The 24,223-nt window shown below is 43.2% G+C and overlaps 1 protein-coding gene across 2 annotated transcripts in view; it reads left to right on the top strand.

Moving 5' to 3' along the window:
• LOC127055946 (uricase-like) overlaps window positions 1–11,336 on the top strand; it is a 32,336-nt gene extending 21,000 nt beyond the window's left edge. For both annotated transcript variants that reach the window (XM_050963510.1, XM_050963511.1), the window contains 4 exons: window positions 7,384–7,570; window positions 8,182–8,305; window positions 8,699–8,782; window positions 9,555–11,336. In XM_050963510.1, coding sequence (XP_050819467.1) covers window positions 7,384–7,570; window positions 8,182–8,305; window positions 8,699–8,782; window positions 9,555–9,635 — 476 coding nt within the window. In that variant the 3' untranslated portion in view covers window positions 9,636–11,336. The remainder of the gene's footprint in view (window positions 1–7,383; window positions 7,571–8,181; window positions 8,306–8,698; window positions 8,783–9,554) is intronic.
• Window positions 11,337–24,223: the final 12,887 nt, after the last annotated feature.

Genomic DNA, 24,223 nt, shown 5'->3' on the forward strand with positions numbered 1-24,223 from the left:
CAGACATACTGGCTTTGCCAAAGTGATCAATTCCAGCTGTTCTGGGTTAAAATGCACTGTCGTCTTGAGTGAGGGGATAATTAAATTTTTTCCTTGTTGTACGACTAAAGGGCAGCAGAACTGAACCCAACATGCCTCAGCTGAGAGGGCCACCCTTACTTGCACTTCATGCACAAGCAGGAGGTAGTGATGCCAAATCCATGTGAACGTGAGCGGGTGATGGGATAACCAGTGGTGGTGCAGACTTTGTTTAAAGAGTCCTAGATACCATTTGATCCTTTCCCTCTGGTGTTTAAAGACAGAGCTGATCAGACTCAAATTAGAGACTGCGTTTCTGTTCAGTGATCACTAAAGTTGAAATCACTGATGAGCAGTTTTGGGGGCTGAGCCTTAGACCTGGTGTGGGTATGGTGTTGTGATGAAAGATAACACAGAGGACACAGCAGAAGTGAGGTTCCCCACTACCCACTGATACCTCTTAGCAGTGTAACCTCAGAACACTACATCCCAGCTAGAGGAAGAGGTGACAGTGAGCAGCAAGCAGAAGCAGGGACTGCGGTGGTGGCCATCAGCAGCAGCACTGGGGAGCAGTGGCTGCAGCAGAGGTGTTGCTTGACACCCACACCCTTTCTGGAGTGGGAGGTGAATCCTTTTGAATGCACCCCTGAATTTGGGGATGTCACTGATTTTGGACAACCAGCCATGAGCAGGGTGCAGCATAGGGAAAGGGGAGTAGTGTGTTAAAGTTAACTAAGTTCCCTGTTCCTTTTAATAAAAGTTTCCTTTTGCTATAGACAGACTTAGTGCTTGCGAGTGCGGAAGTATTATCTCTTAGCAGAACCCAGGTATGGCGTTTAGCTTTCCCAGATTTCTGGGTGAGCGCTCGAGACAGTTGTGTTTTGTAATGTTAACAGATATTGAACCTGGCCCTCGTTGCTGTTGCCGGGCAGAAGGGTTACATTTACAACCCAGCTCCAAGGAGGAGAGCTGAGGATTCCTGTTTTGAGAAAGTCACCATCTGAAGCACAACCCCAGGTTCTCAAAGGGGGGTAGGGGTGGAGGTTGGGTAGGAACTCTTGAACAAGAACAAGAGCTGACCAGGACTCTTATATGAACCCAGAGCGGGGTGACTTAGGGTCACTAGTGAAGTAAGTTCCCGTCCATAGAAAGACTTTATAAATTAGATCCCATGAAGAGGGTACATGTTTTGAACCAACTCAAGTCTGGATAATTGACTGAGAGAACCTGAGGGGGTGCTGAGTGCACTGCATTTGCAGGGCCCACAAAAGGTCATGCTGGAGGAAGCACCCTATGAGATATTGCAGACAAAAAGCATGTACCAGAACTCACCAAAATGACTTACCTTCAATTTTCAGTCTTGCTTTCATGCAACCCTTTAATAGTTTTCTCTGGATTTCCTGCATAGGTGAGGAGTAACACCAGAGATGGTTTTCAACTATTTCCTTTTTAATTTCTGGCATGATAATTGTCGCTATCTTTAATGTTCCTCCTACACACCTATTAACTAGACTTCGAAATTTACCTCTGGAAACCCTTGCATTTCACCCTTTCACTCTGCTAGTAAAAAGAGCTCTGTGAGAATTAATATAATCGTAAGCATATTTCATTATCAACATATCGAATGTTAACAAGCATAGAGCTATTGTGAGTCAATAAAGGTCTTGGTTGATTTAATTGATTCAATATCTGGCAACTGAAAAGAAAACATAAAACCTATATAAACAGATTGATAGATAAAATACCTTATTTTATGCTTTCAATAAACATTGCATAGATGCTCAGTCACCCACTGTAATGAGCTTAAGACAGTGGTCCCCAAACTTTTGAGGGTTCCACCCTGCTTACCTCATTAGTGCCCACTACCCCGAACCCTCTGGAGCCAGGGCCGGGGGGCAGGATCATGGACAGGGATATGGGGTCCGAGACTGGGGCGAGGGCAGGAGCGGAGCCACAGCTGGGCTGTGGTGGGATCCAGCATCTGGGCCCGTAGCTAGGTGCAGCTCCACTCGTGGTCTTGGCTCAGTCCTGGCCTGGAACAGAGCTGCGCCCAGCGGCCGAGGCTGGGGGCTGGCACAGGGCTGGGAGCGGAACTGAACTGAGGCTGGGGACAGGGCCAGGAGCCAGGGATGCAGTTGAGGCAGGACCAGAGCAGAGGTGGAGGTGGGGAGGGACTGGGTGGTGCTCCCTTCCCGCTCCTTGTGGGAGCTGGTTTGGGCCCCGCAAGGTCCCCCCCGTGTTCCTCCGTGCCCCCTACGGGGCATGCCCCACAGTTTTGGGACCTCTGGCTTAAAACAAAAGATATATCAAATATCTATATCCCAGGTTATAGGGGAGTTCCTTAAACTGAGGCAGTGATACTTGACAGTAAAATATATAAATTAGGAGTTTCGTTGCTAATGCGCCTCCAGTGCATGACTACTTACACAGCACTGACTAAACTCCTCAAGTCCTGTCCCAGCACACAAGGCTCTGTATGAAACCTGGGAAGTATTACTGAGGGCAGTCTTTTCTTTAATTGCTCCAGTGTCCTGGTATGAAAAAGAGGGGAATCCCTGGAAATGAGAGACACAACTCCTTAGACAAGTTTAAGACAACAACAAAAAGAATGCAAAGAATAAAAATGAGAGATCTGTATCTGCAAAATAAAATATGATTATTATTTCAGATGAGGGAATCCATTTTAAATATCCCCTGTATCAAGTGGCCATTTTTTAAAAATTAAGAAATTCTATTACAGGCTGTTCTTTAAATATTGTCTTATAAAGGCAAGAGCTAACACAAGTAAGGGAGAGTAAATCGGAGCCTATTCTGGCTTGCACATTATCAGCAGAATTACTGACTAAGACCCAGCTGCAGAATCCATGTTATTAAAGAACTCACAGTCAGAAACAACCCACCTTGCCTTTCAGATTCTACACAAAGCTGGCAGCTAGAAAATGCTATCTTTTTCAACTGACTAAAGATAGTGTGAAAATCACTGACACAGAATAAGTATAAAATTTCATTATCAGAACTGGTCAGAAGATTTTTTTCCCCAATAAAAATGTTAAATGCTAATAAAAAAAATATTTTTGTTTTCAGCAAAATGTTTTCAACAAAAGCAACATTTTGGGTGGAAAGCAGATACTTTTCATGAAAAATTTTGTTTTGACAAAACCTAAATTTTCTGTCAAAAAACCAGTTTGATGGAAAAGTTTCAGCCATCCCTATTCATGATGCTATTTTTATACAATCACTTTTCAGAGCATAAGCACCTTGATAGACTATGTCTCCTGGCCAATCTCCTGAGTCAGCAGAAGGAAATTTATCCTTATCTGGTCTAGAAGAGTAGACTCTCTTTTGGACCTGTAGAGTCTCAGTTTTGGGGACATCTGGGTGTAGTCACAAGGCTGGTTTCACATGCCATACAGACATGATATTGCTATGTATGTGGGGTATGTGCTTTTCCAATGCTTAAAAAAATGAAATACCTCTCAACTGTCACTAGTGATAACTCTCAAGTATCTTAATAGAAAGATTTGTGATACAGTAACTACTCACACAGGGAACAGATTTGGTTGTTACCTGGGACCAAACAAAAAAAACTCTAGCTCAGAAAATTTTTTCTATTGCATAGGGAAACAAAAGTTAAATGTTCAGTTGTCAGTGTAATCCAAAGGATTAGACACATGAAATTTCCCAGTGGGATCATCCAAAAGAGCTTCTCAAATATAAAGTCAAGAAATCTTCTGGCTGGTATTCAGATGAAAGTTGTGATCCTCACATCTGCAGTAATAAGTTTTAGATGTAGCAGTCAAATCTGAAAGTACCTACTGTCAACTTGAAGCTGCGGGTACAAAAACCAATGTCTGTAAGTTATCCAAATTGCAAGTGTTCACATTGGCTGCTTGCCTCCAGATGTAACACATGCAGAACTCACACTGAGACAGATGTGAAAGAGGGACTTTCAGAAGGGTTCCAGTCTATATATAGCAGATTTCCTACAATACTCCCTGCTATTACTTAGGAAAAAACTGACTTCATCATTCTCTTAGGCCACATCACTTATGGCTCAATTCACTTCCCACTGAAATCAATAGGAGTCCTTCCATTCTCTTCAATGATAGCTGAAACAAGTCCTAGCTCTGTCTAAGGCTTTGTTTACACTACAAAATTAGGTCAACATAAGGCCCCTTGCATCAACCTATTTGTGCATGTGTCTGTACTAAAATGTGTCTCCCATTGACATAAGCACTCCATTACAGCGACGCAGTAAAACCATCTCCCTGAGCAGCATGAACCATGGTCATGCAGTGGGAGTGTAGACACTATGTGACCTGGCTCGACCCTAACAATTCTCCAGCAGCTGTCCCACAACGCCTTATTCCCTGCGACACAGACCACTTTGGCCACAATTGTGAACTCTGCTGCCTGTGAATCACAAAGACTGGAAGCTGCCCCCACGTCACGTATTTTTGAAATGCCTTTTCCTTCTTGCCCAGATAACCATGTTGGGTCTAGACATTAGACATGCTCCTGCCTGGAGTAGACAGGAGATCTGGATCTCCTGGGTGTGGAGAGAAGAGGTTGTGCAAGCACAGCTACAGACCAGCCAGAGAAACATGGACCTCTACCAGCAGATTGTGCAGGGGCGCAGGCTAGGAGGTATGACAGGGATGAGAAGCAGTGCTGCATGAAAGCAAAGTAACAGCACCTGGCATACCACAAGGACAGGGAGCGCAACAATTGATCTGGTGCTGAGCTGCTACTTTTACAATGAGATGTATGTCATACTTGGCCAAGACCCTACCTGCACGCTGCAGACCACCATGGATACCTTGGAGGAGCCTGAGACAGAGACCCCAGCCATGAACAGTGAGCAGCTGGAGAAGAAGTGAGGAGATGCAGCAGGGGGGCTCCAGCCATGCCCCAAGCCAGGACCTGTTTGAGATTCTGCCGCACTCTAGTCAGTCCCATCAGCTAAGCACGGATGAATCAAGAAGGGGAAGGGATCTTGGGTAAGTATGTTTATGCATTTTTTTTACAATGTTTAAGTTTAAAGATGGTACCCAGCCCATCCCCAAGCTAATAAGACACAAGTATCATCTTTTCATTGGTTAACTTGTAGAAGAGGCAAAAGGCAGAACAAACAAAAGTGAGAGTTGTATATGCTTTCATTGGCAGAGGGGCAGGCAAAGCGGTATTTTTTTATGTACCTCCTGAGAGAGCTCTATGAAACTTTCATGGAGGTGCTCTACACTTCTCCCCTAAGCTTCTAGGGATGGCTGCCTTGTTTTTCCCTCCTTTCCCACACCACTCCATGACGAGTTTGGCTGGCACCATTGCAGTATATAGACTAGCAGCATATGGGCTCGGGTGGCTTTGGGACACCAGTAGCAGCTGTGCTCTCTGTGCCTTTGTTACCCCCAGGAGTGAGATATCAGCTAAAATCATGACCACTTGAGAAAAATAGTGCCAATAATCAGTGCCGTTGCCCTATGCACAGACCCATGGAATAGGGACAGAAAGTCTGTTGTTTCATGAAACCAAAATACCTTTCCACCCACCCCTCCTTGCCTCTGGCAGGCCATATTCACCACCACTGGGGCTGGAGAATGGTGCTGTGCAGAGGCGCTCCGAAGCCAAAGGGCCAGTAAGAATGTCTTATTAAAAATTTTTATTGGAATAAGGGAGGAAGTTTTGAAACTTATCTTTCCCTTTCCATTGTGACTGTAAATCCATGGTAGGTTTGTCTGTTTTTATCAGCAGTTGCTGCTGTTGCTACTTTGCTATGCCTTCCTTACTCACAGAATGCCAGATCCTGAGGAGGAGGAGAAAGAAGAGGACTAGGAAGGATATGTTCAGCAAGTTCCTGCAAGCCAGTGCTGCATCAGACCCTGAACAAAGGGTCTAGAGGGCTACCATGGCAGATGGCATGAAGCAAGAGAGAGTGGACAGGAGATAGGCCCAGGAAAAGGAGAAGGAGATGCACCAGGATATAAGGGGTCTTCTCAGGCAGCAAATACAAATGCTTTTGCAGACCTGTTGATGTACAGATCCAAAAATCCTGGACTCCGCACCCCTTGCAGTCCTGAGAGAACTCCATTCTAGCAGCTCCATGCACAATCCTACTTTCCATGTGGCATAACAGCCACATCTGTATTCCTACCACTCCGCACAGGGTGCCAGCAAGGAAAACCACAGCTTCATGTACACTGACCTCTGAGAGCCACAGGCGGCATATCTGTAGGCACAAAGGATTATATTTGTACACTGAAATGGACAGAAATGTTAGCCGCCTTTCCAATTTCAAAGTCCCATTCTGTTAATATATGTTTAAAGTTTCTATTGCAGAGCCTGCAGTTTTTTGCTCATGGTTTTTCTATGCTGTTTTTGCCACTCAATTTTCTATTTTTGGAGAATACAATTATCATTAATAGTACACAACAAACATTGCAGAATGCATTACAGTACTCAAAGCCACATAACTCAGAGGCTGAGGAAAACGGTCATAGCTGTAACTAGACAGCAAACACCAAACACGTTCTAACAGCAACTACAGCTCAAAGCACAGAGAACAGTTCAGCACAGATCACATGTATGGCTGACTGCTAAAGTGTGGTACTTCTGTGCCTCTGCAAATACAGGAGAATCATGTGTTCTGTATTTGTGATGTTTATAAGAATAGTGCAGAGCTCTGTACGCTCCATGCTTCTGTCAGAGATGGTGGAAACCAAAAAGTGACATGTGGGATTGTGAGGTTTTAAAAATAAGGAGCAAAAATTATGGGGTATGGCTGGCATTATGGGGTGAAGACACTTGCATGCTGGGAACTTGTCCCTTAGTTCTCAGTGATCCACGGACAAAAATTTCTCAGTAGGCATTGCGCCAGACAATGGCGCATGGCACACTGCACTTTGCATTGACACAAGCAGTCCTGGTGAGTATGTGCAGTGCTGGTGCAAGCAGCCAAGTATGCATGCACATGAGTGATATACTAAGTTTGAAGTCTGTATACTGATGTACATTGTGTGAAATAAAGTCTGTGGCACAGACATGGCTAAGGGGCTGATCAAAAAGGTGAGATGTGGAATGCCTTTAACTCCCATTGATTTTAATAGGCATTGGATTGGGAGTGTGCCACTCCTTAGGGAAAGGACCTACAACACCTTTCAAGATCAAACTCTAACTTTATAGAAGTTGGCTCTCAGCTCTGTATGTCTGTGTGCAGACAATAACGTTGAATACCTAAGTATCACACAAATGCAAAAAATTACACCTCTGGGTGAATGCTGTATGGCAGTACGTCACCCCAGCACAGAGTTCCCATCTCCCTGCATGAATAGGAGCTGATCTTTCCCCTCTAATGTTTTTGGGTCACAGGTTGTCCACTTGTTATCTCTGGAATTAAAGAGCTGAAACTTAAGAAAACAACACAGTCTGGATTTCAAGGCTTCCACAGGGACAAATACACCACAATTCCTGAACGGACCGACAGGGTTTTTAGTGCAGAACTATTCTGCAAGTGGTCCTATGGCGAGTGTCAAGATATCGACTTTGACTGTGTATGGTACGTACTGAATTGAATTATGTCTGCTGGCAAATGTATTATCCTAGACTCCCTCAAACACAAACAAACCCACCCTCCACATGCAGTAGGCACTGCACAGACTGTGCTCTAAAAGCAACCGCAGTTTGCTTTTTGTTACCATTAAAACCATCTTATTTAAATTCTCTAGGCCTGATTTTCAGTTGCTGAGCACCCACAGCTCCCACTGACTTCAGCTGAAGTTATGAGTGTTCAGTACTTCTGAAGATAAGGCTCTGAGTGGTCGATTGTCAGCTGGTGTAAACTGGTGTAGTTCCAATTCAGAGCTCTGTTGATTTACACCAGCTGATGTTCTGGACTGAGTAGTTCATATTTGAACACAGCTGCCCTCAGCATAATAAGCTAATAGCTTAAATAAAATGCTGATTTGCAATATTACAGGGTTGGGGGATTGGAGTGGGAGGGGAAATTAGTAAGGGAAGGGCTTAGTACAAACTCTGTGTTATATTGTTGTTAGAAAGAGACAGAGGAAATGAAAATAAAATATTACAGATAAAAAACAAGCATAACGGCAATTAATAACATGTTTCACCAGTAATTTTAGAGCTTTACTTTCAAACAATATTTTTAAGGGACACTGTTCATGAGTGTGTCCTTGAGGCATTTTCTGGGCCACCTGACTGCGGGGAATACTCACCCTCTCACCAGAAGACTGTCAACAATATTCAGATGCTCATCCTGGCGAGAGTTCCACAGGTATCTTTTTCATCATTTAATATTTAGGTCATAAATACAGTCATAGGACCCACTGAGATGTTCAGGCTGAGCCTATTTGTCTAGATAACCTAAGTAAAACATGAAACTGCTTGAAGAGGCAGCTAGCTGTTTTGGAAAAATCAGAATGCAGAGAAAATGCAGAGCACTTCCTATGAGGATAATGGACATGACGGGCATTCAGCACTTCACAGGAGCAGACTCAGAAACGAAAGGGAAGAATGCTACAGAATAGTGTTCAAGTGTTTCTAAAATGGGCCCATTTTATCCTCTTTGCTCTACTTCCTTTTGTAAACTTTGTTTAAATACTTTATCAGACTGTCATGCAGGAAAGTATGGTGACAAACTGACAGTTTCAGATTTTTATCATTTCAGATACAGGAGATTGAAGTCACCTTGAACAACATTTATTATGATGTCATAGACCTGAAGAAATTGGGATTGACCAATGACAAGGAGGTGAGGGAACTTTTAAAATATTAAATGCATGGGGTCATTTAGAAAAACCCAGCCCACTAGAGATGTGTTTCCTTTGCACTGCTCTGGTGGTGCAAATTGGCTACAAAAGCTAGTTAACCGGGTTCCTATGGATTCCCTCTTGTGATGTAGGGCCAGTGTGTTGAGGGTGTGGTGAAGGAAAGGGGATGTGGTCAGAGCCCGGCTATGCTCCAGAAATCCCCAGCTGCTAGAACAGCCTCTTGCTGTTTTGTTGCAGCTGGGTATAATTTAGACCTGGGCACAACTCTGGGATGGGAGGGGGACAAGGGTGGAAGCTGTACAGCATTTGTCTTCCTCCCCCTCAGCTGCTAAGAGAGGTGCCCAGGTGTGTCTGAGGAGCTGGCCTGATGAACTTACACTAGTATAAACCTGGTATAAATGAGAGGAAAATGAGAGTATTTGATTTTACGATTGCCACTTTAGACAGATGAATTAGTCTTCCCTTATGCTCTGTTCTCCTTCCCCTGGATCTGGGTCCCCTGCCCTCACTACTCTTATCCTGCCCCCATCTTTAAATAGCCAGTATAGGTCTGCTCCTGCTCCCATTTAACTTCATATCAAAAATCCCATTGACTTCAATAAGGGCAGGAATGGTACCTGGTGGCTTGATCTTTTGACATGTTAAGTGCCCTCAGGCTCTACTGAATATTGATTTTAGTTCAATGATGCCGCTGAGGTTGATGGGTACTCCAGTTGGAGGACAGCTACTGATGTATATGTCATTTATGTTCAGGTTCTGGTCCCAGTGGACATTCCCTACGCTTCTTATACATGCACCCTCGGAAGGAAGAAGTGCTTAAGAGAGCAAGCCTAAGATGCAAAAGATGAGCAGCAAGTCAACTGGCTGGATGTTTTGACAAGGGAGCAACTGAACATATGGGCTCCATATAGGACACATTTACCATGTGGCTTTCTTTTCAGAATGTATCCATTCCATTCATTGACCTGACTTTTCCCTCTACAAATTACAGAGATTGGGATTTTGAAAAGAGCCTAAGGAATTCAGCTATCCAAATCCCACTGAGTCTCAATAGGATTTGCGCACCTAATTCCCTTCGGTTCCTTTGGAAATCCCAGCCAGAAACATTAAAATCAGTTCATTAGAAGACAATTATTTTTAGGCTTATTATGAAAGTTCCAGTTAATTAGTTAATGTCTGTAATGTGTTTTGCACATTTATAATCCTAAATAGGTTTTATGCATTATTTATTAATGTGCATGCATTAATTCATTCTTCCTATTAACACTAAAATTAATTTACTGGCATGAGACCAAATTTTTAGGTGGTGTAAACTGGTATGACTTCAATGGACTACAGTGATTTACACAGCTGAGAATCTGTCCCAATACATAAGTAATAATTCTCTAATTTACATATTGACAATGTAAATTCAATTAGATCCTGATTTCTTCATGAAGCAATGAAGAAATAAAACCACATTCTACCTACTTATATATTATATCTTCCTTACAATATTAATAGTACAGATGTTGATTAATTTCTATTTAAGGGTTCTAGTTAGATGGCTGCTGCATTAATGCTCATCAAACAACCAGATATGGGGATTATACAGCTATATAATTGCTTCTGTGTTAATCATTGAAATGCTTAAGGGGTTAATGCTCTGTGGGGTTATTTAGGTCTTATTCTTTAATTTAACAATACTATCATGACTTTTGAACAGGCAGAGGTCAACCCAAAAAGTAAGCTATAGCTTTTTGGGGAGAAAAATGGGTAGGCAAATTCCACTTTATTTACAACTCCAGGGCATACCTTTGAGCACAGATATTAAATAGCAAAATCAGCACATCTTAGACCTATGTGTTCCCAACCTGTCGCTAACACAGCCACAATATAAAACCTGCTCAAATTCCATTAGCTTGAAACTACTGCCTTTAGCTTCCAAGGGCAGGATTTTAAAAACTACTAAATGACATAGGACCTTAAATCCAATGTGACTTGTGCCCAAATCACTTAGGCACTTTTAAAAACCTCACCCCAAAAGTCTTTGGGCATTAAACTCCTCACTCAATACATTTAGACTTATTTTGCCCTGCTGGATCTGATCACATGCTTTGGGTAACACTAAAATTAGGGAACACAACCTGAATGGGCATTTAGGAAACTGAGGTTGCTTGCAACATAGAAGCATCTGTCCCTCTCTCTTCCACAAAAGGATTCATCCACTTATCTTAAACACCACATAAAATTGGAAGGCAGCTATTGCTCATCAAAATGTGACATCTTAAAGACAATACGACAATTTATATCATGGGATGGATTTGTTCCAGGTGTGCTTTTATTTGCCTGAACTGGTAACTAGTTGACCCAAGTAATTGGTCTGTAGTTCTGTGTTGGACATTACTTCCTTCCTTGTGTGAAGTTTATTGCATTACATTTGAGGGTCTCATCTCTTTTCTATTTCTGCTACCTTATTATTTAATGACTGCATGGTCTTGGAGATTATCTATGTATCTTTGAATGGAAAAATAAAAAGCAAAGTTTAAAAGAAAACTGCATTTTGACTATTATATTGAATTAGGGGAGAGCTCATATGGATTTCATTAAAATGAATACATACCAGATAACATTACTAATATTAAATTCAGATCAGTCCCCCCAAAATGATCCACCCCTTCCATTTAAGCTAAAAAAAGGATTCCCCTGACCATTACATTATCTACCTCTTCCTAGGTTAAGCAGGTAGTTCATTGTGTGTGGACAGCCTGCTCATTGTGGTTTGACAAACTTAACAGAAGCCATAAGACATAAAGAAGACAACAAAATCCCTATTCAGACCTCCCATTGGTTCGGAACACACATCATTGCTCACGCCATGCAGTCTCTCTAGAGCTCTGTAGTCATGCAGGCATTTCAGCCCAGCTTTGAAAAGGTATTTAAACAGTGCTCTGCTTGCAACTGCAATGCCTAAGAAAAGCTGGATTTTTAAAGGCATTTAGATGTCTAACTTTCATGGATTTCAATCAAAGTTAGGCCCCTAAATATCTTTAAAAATCTGTTCCTAGGTGACTTAGATGGCTAAGTCCCATTTTCAAAAGTGACTTGGGAGCATAAGTTTCATTAAAAGTCAAACTGGGATTTAGCCGTCTAAATCACTTAGACTTTGCAACGTTGAGCCGAGCAACATCTGAAAACTGTTACAAATCTGGCCTTTGTGTGTGACTCTTAGGCAGGCAATAGACTGATGAGTAGAAAAGTGCCAAACATCCAGCAAGAACTCATGCGAGAAGAGGTGTTATATCTGAGGTCCTGACCAAACTCCAAACTGGATCATTACTTTCTATCTACATAGACTCCCATTAAGTTTTTTCTTGCAGAATAATTCTTCCTCCCTGGTCCTAAAGGGTTGCGGAGGTTGACTGCACAGGTTTCACTCAGAGTTGACTGTTAGCTGTATTTCTGTGGCGGGTGAATGACTTGGATAAGTATCAAGTATCAGAGGGGTAGCCGTGTTAGTCTGGATCTGTAAAAGCAGCAAAGAATCCTTTGGTACCTTATAGACTAACAGATGTTTTGGAGCATGAGTTTTCGTGGGTGAATACCCACTTCATCAGATGCATGTAATGGAAATATCCAGGGGCAGGTATATATATGCTAGCAAGCAAGCTAGAGATAACGACGTCAGTTCAGTCAGGGAGGATGAGGCCCTGTTCTAGCAGTTGAGGTGTGAAAACCAAGAGAGGAGAAACTGGTTCTGTAATTGGCAAGCCATTCACAGTCTTTGTTCAATCCTGAGCTGATGGTGTCAAATTTGCAGATGAACTGAAGCTCAGCAGTTTCTCTTTGAAGTCTGGTCCTGAAGTTTTTTTGCTGCAGGATGGCCACCTTAAGGTCTGCTATAGTGTGGCCAGGGAGGTTGAAATGCTCTCCTACAGGTTTTTGTATATTGCCATTCCTAATGTCTGATTTGTGTCCATTTATCCTTTTCCGTAGAGACTGTCCAGTTTGGCCGATGTACATAGCAGAGGGGCATTGCTGGCATATGATGGCGTATATTACATTGATATATTACATATATACATTATATATTACAATGATCCCACACTTTCACAGGCCTTGGGTGGCAGGCCAGTCCTTGCCCACAGACAATCTGCCAACCTGAAACATATCCTCACCAGTAACTTCACACCGCACCATAATAACTCTAGCTCAGGAACCAATCCATGCAACAAACCTCGATGCCAACTCTGCCCACATATCTACACTAGCAACACCATCACAGGACCTAACCAGATCAGCCACACCATCACTGGTTCATTCACCTGCACATCCACCAATGTAATATACGCCATCATATGCCAGCAATGCCCCTCTGCTATGTACATCGGCCAAACTGGACAGTCTCTACGGAAAAGGATAAATGGACACAAATCAGACATTAGGAATGGCAATATACAAAAACCTGTAGTAGAGCACTTCAACCTCCCTGGCCACACTATAGCAGACCTTAAGGTGGCCATCCTGCAGCAAAAAAACTTCAGGACCAGACTTCAAAGAGAAACTGCTGAGCTTCAGTTCATCTGCAAATTTGACACCATCAGCTCAGGATTGAACAAAGACTGTGAATGGCTTGCCAATTACAGAACCAGTTTCTCCTCTCTTGGTTTTCACACCTCAATTGCTAGAACAGGGCCTCATCCTCCCTGATTGAACTGACGTCGTTATCTCTAGCTTGCTTGCTAGCATATGTATACCTGCCCCTGGATATTTCCATTACATGCATCTGAGGAAGTGGGTATTCACCCATGAAAGCTCATGCTCCAAAACGTCTGTTAGTCTATAAGGTGCCAAAGGATTCTTGGATAAGTATGTGGCCTGATGCCAACCCTGGCTTGAAGTGGTTTCCATCATATACAGTGGTTAGAGTTTGGTTCAATGGCTGTCAGTACCCCCATCGTACAATTGTTCCAGCGCCCCTGCAAGTTGGCTGGGGGTTGGACCTTGCATCTGTGGTTCATCCTCCCACATAGTTCACTAGTGGCCTATGGATAGGGCCCTACCAAATTAACAGTCCATTTTGGTCAATTTCATAGTCATAGATTTAAAAAAATGTAAATTTCATGATTTCAGCTATGTAAATCTGAAATTTTATGGTGCTGTTATTTTAAAAAAGTTATGGAGGAGTCATAAGGTTATTATAGTGGGGGTTGCAGTACTGCTCCCCTTACTTCTGCGCCGCTGTTGGCAGCAGTGCTGCCTTCAGAGCTGTGCAGCTGGAGAGAGGCAGCTGCTGGCCAGGAGCCTAGCTCTGAAGGCAGATCTGCTGCCGGCAGCAGCAGCGCAGAAGTAAGGATGGCATGGTATGGCATTGCCACCCTGACTTCTGCACTGCGGCCTGCTGAGCTGGGCCCTCGGTCAACAACTGCCACTCTCTGGCCGTCCAGCTCTGAAAGCAGCAATGCAGAAGTAAGGATGGCATGGTATGGTATTCTCACCCTTAATTCTGTGCTGCTGCTGGCAGGGCGCAGCCTTCAGAGCTGGGCACCCAGCTAACAGCCATCGCTTTCTGGCCACCCAGCTCTGAAGGCAGTGCAGAAGTAAGAGTGGCAATACTGTAAGCTCCCCCCCCCCCCCCGCAGCTCCCTTTTTGGTCAGGAACCCAATTTGAGAAATGTTGGTCTCCCCCGTGAAATCTATATAGTATAGGATAAAAGCACACAAAAGACCAGATTTCAAACAGTCTGTGATGTATTTTTCACAGCTGTGAATTTGGTAGGGACCTACCTATGGAGGCTTGCAGACTAGACTGCATAACCTACAATTAAAACTTAACTGGTAGTCTCAGATATGCACATAAGTTCCTATCATTTTGATTTCCATTCCTATACCATCCAACATGTGGTCAATCCTGGTAGCTGGCCAGGAAGGTTTCACTACAATTTTATATAAGATGTGTGTGCACAGACATCTTTTGTTAAATGGGCTAAGAACATAGAGCTGAAATTCCATTTTCAAAACCAGTACAATTACTCTCTATAAATTGATCATATCACAGTGCGGAATTCTATAGCGGAATTCTTGTGCATAGCTAAGTGTGATACAAAGAAAATTTCCCCTTTCTAAAATAAAATATAATTTCTTACCTTTTTAATATAATCGGGCAAGTCTATTGCAGCTGCTTCAACCTTTAAAGAAAAAACCCAAGTCTCTTCCATCCTCCTTTTTATTTTTGGACATAAGAATATCACTTCCACATGAAGCCAAAAAAAAGTAAAATCAAAGCAATTTCGTGCCCTCATATTTTTTTCTAAATGCTAGAAGCATAATACTAAAATGAAGCAAACTGCTCTGAGATTTCTAATAACCAATAAAACTGTTGACTTCAAATATCAATAGGAAAACTTTGTTAAGATAAAACTACCTGCTGTTTGGGGCACATCAAATAACCAGTCAGCTCTCTCATGGAAGGAAATAGCTGTATACAAGAGGAAAAACTGTTAGTTGTATCTAGCTACAGGAGTACAAATATTACACAGAACTCAGTAATAATTAGAATGTGAACTGTATCTGTGCATCTCATAATGAATACCTTGCAGATCAAAACACGCCTGGAAAGGAAGGAAATTCATTCTCTCCCTCAGCTGGGCACTGACTTATGCGAAACAGGCAAGGTACAAATTGCAGTGGTGTTAGGAAGGACTTTTATGTGTAGGGTTCCCACAGCTTTGCAAAATTCTCCTTGCCTGCTCACATGGGGTGAGGTTTGCTGTTGTGTGTTTTTGTTTGTTTGGACAGGTGAGTAAATTCTCATTATTATTACCTTTATTATCAATCATCATCATAAAGGGTGAGTAAGTAGATTCTGAGACAGGGCTGATAAATTTTTAAGACAATTTTGGGAGGCTGAGTTTATATTGGACAAGACTGTGGTTTGCCTTATGCACCTGTGTAAGGGAGGAGAAGAAAGGCCCTTTTACTCCCCTTTACAGGCTGCCTCCATCATGGGTCACAGCACAGAAAAGGGAGTAGACTCCATGAGGCCACTTCTTCCTCTCCCCTGTAGGCAGGTGGTGAGTGGGCAGGAGGGGGTGGGCAAGGGGTGACATGTTAACTCCAACCACTCCCAAAGCATAGGCTGGAATGGAGGAGATCATAATCTGGTATTAGTCTAGAGGAAAAGCCAGGGAAGGAACTGTGAGGTCACAAACCCCATCAACTCCAGACCAGAGGCAGTGCAAGTACATTGCAAGCAAAGATGAGCCTGCAGCTGGCCTGGAGGTTAACTAATCCAGGCTGTGGTGGACCATGGACAAGTTCCTAAGTCAAGGACCTCTCATGAAGAACACGCTGTCAGCAGCTTCCATTCTTTAATATTGAGAGTGCTCCAACTCAAGTGCCTCTGTTGATCTCAAATGCAGAAGGATAGCACAGGGAGGGAGATGATCTCTCACCAGGTAACCAGCTCCCAAAACATTTAGGGCCTTATAAGTTTATGGCCGTGGCTACACTGGTGCTTCACTGCGCTGCAACTTTCTCACTCAGGGGTGTGAAAAAACACACCCCTGAGCGCAGCAAGTTACAGTGCTGTAAAGTGCCAGTGCCTCAGCACTGGGAGCTCGGATCCCAGCGCTTTGGAGTTTTGAGTGTAGCCAAGCCCAAAGTCAACAAGGATTCCACATGGAAGCTGATTGGCAGCCAGAGCACTGGTATAATTCAACGGCAAAAAATAGGTTAACAGAGTTAAGGTTGTTTAGTGTTATGTCATCCCATAAATTGAGCAAAACTCAAATGTCTGAAAACCAGGAAATGTATAGTTCAGGTTGTTCATGCATCCTTAACTCTGCCTTATGTCAGCAATGCCTGAGTACACCCTATTCACACACATACCTTTACTCTGCCAAGCCCACAGTTGCTGAAATGTACAAGCTCCTTTTGCAACCCATTTACTCTCATCCACAGCAATCCATCTTACATTTTTAAGAGACAAAAAGAATGAGGGAAAGGTTTCCAACTTCCCTCTGCTGCACCACTCTATGTTCTTAATGTAAAACATTACTTACTAAGATCATCATTCATAACTTCCAGAGATCAAAAATCATGAGCTGGACTCCCAAAATAACCAGATATTTAAAAAAGAAGAAGATATTCTGTGGTTTTTTGGTCTGTCCTTTGATTTTTGAAATCCGTGTCCATCCCCAGTGTGTGTGTGACAATTACTGTTGCCCATTGTCCCCAATTTATTGGATACGATGCTCCCTGCTTCAGGAGCTCTCACTGCCACATCTCCTCATCTCCTACCCCCACCGTCAAATTCAGCTCCCTTCTCTTCCCTCTGGGGGTTCTTCCCTTCTCTTTCCCAGGATGGGAGGAGATGAGTGGGGTTCCCTCTCCCTTTTCCCAGCTGGGGGTTGGGGGTGTCCGCCCCAGGGGCTCTTCACCCCCTCTGGCCCTCTGGAGCATCTGTCATCACCAGATGGTTCCCATCCCCAGCCAAAATTATGTCACAGGTGAAAAATCATGAGAGCTGGCAGCACTATAAGCATTCAGCTGCTCTTGCTTCTGTTTCTGAGTCACTCACCATGCCGTCCCTTGTGGCGAGCACTGCAGCAACATAATCACGTGAGAAAAGCATGGGAAACGATGGCAAGGTCAGTGAGAGAAGTTCACATTTGCAGGGGCGGCTCTAGCTTTTTTGCTGCCCCAAGCACGGCAGTCAGGCAGCTTTCGGCAGCTTGCCTGCAGGAGGTCCCCAGTCCCGCGGATTTGGCGGCTTGCCTGCAGGGAGGTCCGCCGGTCCCACGGCTTCGGTGTACCTGCCGCCAAATTGCTGCTGAATCCGCAGGACCGGTGGACCTCCCGGAGGCACACCGCCGAAGGCTGCCTGACTGTTGCCCTTGCAGGGACCAGCAGGGTGCACCCCGCGGCTTGCCGCCCCAGGCACGCACTTGGAGTGCTAGTGCCTGGAGCCGCCACTGCACATTTGCCCCACCAAGCACAGATGGCAAAAAGTGCTCTTGGCTTCCTCTTCTACTTGGATGACCAGCCCCCGAGCTAATAAAACAGCTTAGCAGCAAGCACCTTTGTCACATCTGGCCGTTCAACACCCTCCAATATGGGCACTGATACAAGTTCGGCCAACTCTTCTAGTTAGTTCCCTCAGTCCAGAGGGAAAAGTGAAAGACTATGGAAGAAAGAGGCAGAACAGGGGAAGGTAAAAAGGGAAGAGAATTAGGAAAAGAAAGAGGACGACAGAGAATCCAAGAGACACAGTGAGGGGAGAAAAGTTTTTGGTATGTAGAAGATCTGTTACCAAAGTAAATACTGGCATTTGATTTATATTTCAGGGACTCAAAAAGGGCTTGAGAAAGCTGAGCGTGGGAACAGATGAGCCCAATATTCTTACCTATGGGGGAGGAGTTTTTCACATCAAAATGCTGGCACTTAGTGTGGTTTTCTGTGTTTTAATGTGCATGTCTGATGGGAAATGTTAGAGAGTTTGGGCCTTAATTGCTTTGGTGCTTCTGCAATGTCTTTAACTTTTCTAAACTATAGGAAATTGTTTCAGATATTTCCAGAATGTCTAGGTGAGGGAATCCCAGAGCCCGATTTCTATTGATTGTACATCAGTAGCAACTTTCAACCTTGGTCATGTTTAAATGGTAGCATATTTATGGAAATGGGGACCAGAAATAGCAGGGATGTGTCCCTGAGCAGCTCAGGCACTATGAGCACATACCCCTCTGCACCCTTTGTTTTTGCTGACTACGGCTCTGCTTGGAGATATTAATTCAGATACATTTCTCTCATCTCCATTCTCTTCTTCCTGTGGCAAATCCATCACCATGAGAGGACACAACCCTGCATCAGATGACAATTCTGAGACTATCATGACAGTCACCAAATTGGTCAGCTCTCCCTTCTACTCTGATCCACTTTAACCATTGCACAGATTTGGGCATCTTCAGCTTACGGAATAGCACATTGGGTTAATATAGAAGAAAACCACATGCAAATACTAGATGCAAGCCATTCAAAATGAGGGATGCAATGAGATTAATATAGGAATGCCCATGTCAGCACGTTTGCTGTTGCCTTACTAGCAGGTAAAATTTTATAATATACCTGGACTTCAGCAAGGCTTTTGATACAGTCCCTACATGACATTTTGATAAATAAGCTGGAGAAATGCGGGCTCAACAGAACTACCATTAAGTGGATATATAATTGGTTAAACAACCCCAAACAAAGAGTAACTATTAATGGAAAGACGTCAGATTGAAAGGAGGTCTCAAGTGGGGTTACCTGGGGATCTGTTCTGGGTCTGGTGTTGTTTAACATTGTTATTAATGACCTTGAGGGAGGAATAGAGAGCATACCGATCAAATCTGCAGATGACACATAGCTGGGGGGGGGTGCCAACACTTTGGAGAATAGAGCTAAAATTCAGAGGGACCTTGAGTCCTGGGCTGTAGACAAGAAAATAAATTCAATAAAAACAAATGTAAGGTGCGAGACTTAGGGAAGAAAAACCAAATGCACAAACACAGAATGGGGGATAACTGGCTTGGCAGCAGCACTGCTGAGAAGGATCTGGGAGTTGTGGTGGATCACAGCCTCAACATGAGTCAGCAATGCAATGCTGTTGGGGGGAAAAAGAAAAAGCAAATGCAATTCTAGGTTGCATTAACAGAGGCATAGTATGCAAATCACGGGCAGTGATAGTACCACTCTACTCTGCGCTGGTTAGGCCTCAGCTGGAGTACTGTGTCCAATTTTGGCCACAAATGTATAGAAAGGATATAGAAAAACTGGAAAGGATCCAAAGGTGAGGGACAAAGATGATCAAAAGGGTGGAATGCAGGCCATCTGAGCACAGACTGAAGGAACTGGGTGTTTAGTTTGGAAAAGAGGAGATTAAGGCAGGATATAATAGTGGTTTTCAAATACTTTAAAGGCTGCCATGAAAAAGATGGAGAAAAGTTGTTCTCTCTTGCCACAGTGGGCAGGACAAGAGGCAATGGCTTCAAACAATAGCATAGCAGATTTAGATTAAATCTCAGGAAAAACTTCCTAACTGTAAGAACAGTAGGACAATGGAACAGATGCCTCGGGACGGTGTGGAAGCTCCTTCACTGGAGCTTTTTTAAAGGAGGGCACATAGCCATCTGTCTTGCACTGTTTAGACACAACAAATCCTGCATCTTGGCTGGAGCTTAGATGACCTTTGCAGTCCCTTTAACCCTATGATTCTATGATCTAACAGATGGTCTGTTCATACAATAACTATGCATATCAGCGCTACAATTCCACTAAGCATTCCTACTGGTGCTCACAGGCAAACTCACTAGAGGCCATAGCCCCATTCTCCAGTAGCAATGAAAGTCTCACACACAGAGATCACGAGCTGCTTAAGGCCTTAGTGATGTTACCCTTGGGTTTTCCAGGTGCTTGGAGTTTACAGTCATGTCCATGTCCACAAGATTTACTCTTTCTAGGAGGTAGCATTATTTGGGGGTAAGTGTGAACATGCAGCTGGGAGCCTAAAGAATAGCACAAGGTTTCCCTCACACAATGTTCCTAATTATAAGGGTTTAAGCAAAACATTTTAAAATGACATTTTCAATTAGCATGCTCAACAAAATGCAGCCATTGCCAACAGGAAAGAAAAGCAACTTACCAAATCAATCTGTCCCCATTATTCAGATGGATGACTCAACTTGCGCACTGCCCGAGGGCTCTCACAACTACACTGAATGACCCCAAGGTGAAGCTATTGTTTCATCAGAACAACTTGCTAGCAAACTTTTTTAATTTACCAGCCTTTCATTAGACTAGATTGTTGGTGAAAGGTGCTGGACTGAACCTTGGCACCTGAACATTTCGAGTCATCCACGGAGCTGGGCACTGGACAGCGAGAGGGCACAGTAGCTCACTCTCTATGCCCGGTCAGTCCTTGTGTCTCTGCCGAGGCAGCAACGTACAACCCCACCAATGCTGTTGCATACATCAGGCTCAGAGTCTCCTCCCTACTCACATGGTGCTTTTGAATTAAAATCAGTCCATGGGAGCCAGAGCTGCTCTTCTGCACACCAATGCGCAGACTGGAATACTGACTAGAACAAAGTTTCTCTGCCTCAGCTCAGCCTCATACTTCAACATTTCAATTTAGATTTGAAACCAAAGGTAAAAGCTGGTTGACACACATAAATATAAGGAATATGCACATGTCAACAATTATTTTGAGCCATTTTAAATGACATTTCCCTAAAAATGAGAAACGGGTCTGAATCATGGTTTGCAACTAATACAATAACTGATATTTTACATAACACCCAAGAGTGCCAGGGCCAAGGGGGAGGGACTGAGAGTGAAAGCGGGAGATGTTGGTGTGGAATGTGAAGGGAGAGGGGGGAAAAAGACCAAGTTAAAGAAGCTGATAACAAAACAACAACAAAAAAGAAAAAGAAAGGGGATGGGACTGAGTGGGGAAATGAAAATAGTCGAGGATGCAATGGAATGTGAGAAGTTGTTCATTTAAAACTGATGATTCATTGCGAGGCCCCAGTTTTACATTTTGACCTGAGCCTTGAAATCCCTATGTGACGTGTAACTTACATTCCCTTCCACATCACCTCTGAATGTCACCCTGTGAGTAAAAGGAGAGAACCTTCTTCAAGATGGTAGGTCAAACTGCAGCACATTAGGACAATGAGCCTTTTAAAAAGGGAATAAAAATATATGTAATGTACAGAGAAAACACCTTGTCCTATGGGTAGATAGAGTGACCCCAAATGGGTTATTAGCTGGCAGCTTTTCACATAATACCTCACTGCTGGTTGCCTTTTTAAATTGTGGGGCAATAGTTTTCTACTGTGAATCTAAATTTCAGCCAATATTTATGTGGTATATAGTATTTATCTACATATACACACAGAATATGTACTGTATATGCACCCCTCCCCCCAAGATTAAATGGTCTATGCCAGTCTATATGTGTCTGTAACTACATAGAGGTGAATAGTCCATTTGACAGAATCTTCTCTACATTACCTCAGTTATATTTTTAGTGAGGGGAAAAGGAGGGGTGGTTAGCTGAAAAACATCTGGCCTTGGCTTCCTCTTTCAAAACACTCCCAATCTGTTGTTAAATAGGTTTTTTCAGAGGCACCAATAAGAATTTAGCAAAACAAACACAGAATGAACTGTTATGTAAAAACTGTGATATCACAAAAAACCCCAATGCTAACAGGAAGAGACAAACACAGCAAAAACCATGGACAGTAGCAAACTTGCTTCTATACTGTACATTCTCCCGCCAAATCTTCTTTCATGCTTTCCATTAGGTCCCGGCTTGTATGAAACAGTTAGCAGCACTTATTAAAAGAGGAACAGAAATTAAATGCATCCGGTTTTGAATCCAAGTCATTTCAGCTGGCCCTTGAAAATCTTGCATGCCTTATTATAAAGGCCTGATAAAGACAAAGGGTTATTGTCTCACTAAAACATGGCAAGGACAACTGCAAAGCAATTATGGACAGGCTAACATCATTGCACTGTGGACATTTTCACTTCTCACTTTGGAGTGAGTGCTTAATTTTATTAACAAACCTACATGATTCTTTTTATATGTGTAGAACAGAATTACATTAATCACGGATTTATACAGATATAAAATGATTAATGTAATTATATCATCATCGCTGGCTATCCCTTGACACAAGGATCATGTCTGCTGAGGGGAAAATGTCACTGATGAGACTTAAGATGGCTGAGAAGTCCAATCTGTGCTCTACAAGTTATTCCACATATGTGAAAGAAGGTTGCTTGGAGAGAGCATAACTTCTGCCTGGAATGCTGTACACTTTCCTTCCTCCTCTGCCATTTCTCAGCCTTTTGAGAAAGGTGATTCTCTTCAAAACGGGCTGAGGCTTGATGTATGATGCAATGCCACTCTAGTTTATGGTCAGCCAGCTTTTCCCAATTTGTGGGGTCAATGCTTCCCTTCTTAAGATATACTTTCAGGGTGTCCTTGTAGCGTCTCCTCTGTCCCCTGCAGGTCCTCTTACCATGACTAAGTTGAGAAAAGAAGACTTGCTTCGAAAGACGAATATCAGCCATCTGTACACAATGGCCTGCCCAGCAAAGTTGATATTTCATCATCTTTGCCTCAACACTGGTGATGTTAGCTGCAGAGAGAGTAAGTACTTCCCTGCTCCCATAGCCCAATCTCTGCAGTGAATAAAGGATGAGGGATAGAAAGTGATCTATTAGTTTAAAAGCTTGATTCATACAGCACATTCTCAGAGTCTCAAGATCCAAATATAAATGTAATACAGTCAGGTTGCAAGCCATGCAGTTATGCATATCATCGTATGAGTTTAGCCAACAGCCCAGATATAACTAAATATGCAGGGCCTGATTCTCCTTTCATTTTTATTGGCGTAAATGAGGAGTAACTCTCCTGGAGTCAAAGCGGTGACCATTCCACACCCCTTCCCAGCCTTACTGTGGTCTAGGTCTGGGGCACCATCGTTGCTGGATTATGAACATCTGCTTCCTGCGGTCTTCTACAGAATTCCATCCCTTCTCTCCTGTGCCCCAGCCTTCCTCCAACTTGGCTGACAGGTACCTTCTTCCTCCTCCACTCCTCCTCACCTGCTTCCCAGCCATGCAACGTCTTACTCACAATCTCCTCCCACTACATCACTCTCCTCCTAGTTTCCCACCACACTGCCTTTAGTGTCTTCTTGCTCTACCTCCTCTACTTCACCTCGTCTGTGCTGTATCTCACATTGTGTGTTCAGAGAGTGTCCTAGACTTTATGAAATGCTCAGAGAACTCTTTGTAGCAGAGATGGTAGCTGTCTTATACTTTTGGAAGGTGTCTAGAATGGTCATAGGGGCTCAGGGTGAAATTCACCTTCTGCGGAGGGCCAGCATGAAGTATCTGCACTGCATAAATGGAGTTTAAGAGAAGTAAAGTGGAACAAAGGACCTTTGTGGGAACTTTAAAATTGACCTCTCTACACTGTTAATCAATAAATAATCATGTCAGTGAGAGGAAAGAGAATCAAATCCATTAATACATAGACAAGTGATTTTAAAAAACTGTGATACATATGCGTCATCTTCCCCCCTTAATCTCAGTTCACTACTTCTACAGTTTTCCCTTCCTCTTAAAGTCGATCCCAGTTAGGAAAGAAAAGGTCCTAAGCATCCCTTGTGTATTGAGCTCCACTTTTCATAAATCCTCACTGGGAACATCAAAACAGAAGGAAAAAGTTACCTATGTAAGTATTTTATCCTTAGAGGGTAAGAAAGAATATCTCTGTGTCTGATTACTTAGATGTCAATGGAGTTATGCCAGCTGCACATCTGATCCAAAAGTATGGATGGACAGATAAGAAAGCACAAACATTAAATAAATTCTACATCACTGAA

This window comes from Gopherus flavomarginatus, chromosome 7 (assembly GCF_025201925.1).
Source record: "Gopherus flavomarginatus isolate rGopFla2 chromosome 7, rGopFla2.mat.asm, whole genome shotgun sequence".
Taxonomy (NCBI): domain Eukaryota; kingdom Metazoa; phylum Chordata; order Testudines; family Testudinidae; genus Gopherus; species Gopherus flavomarginatus.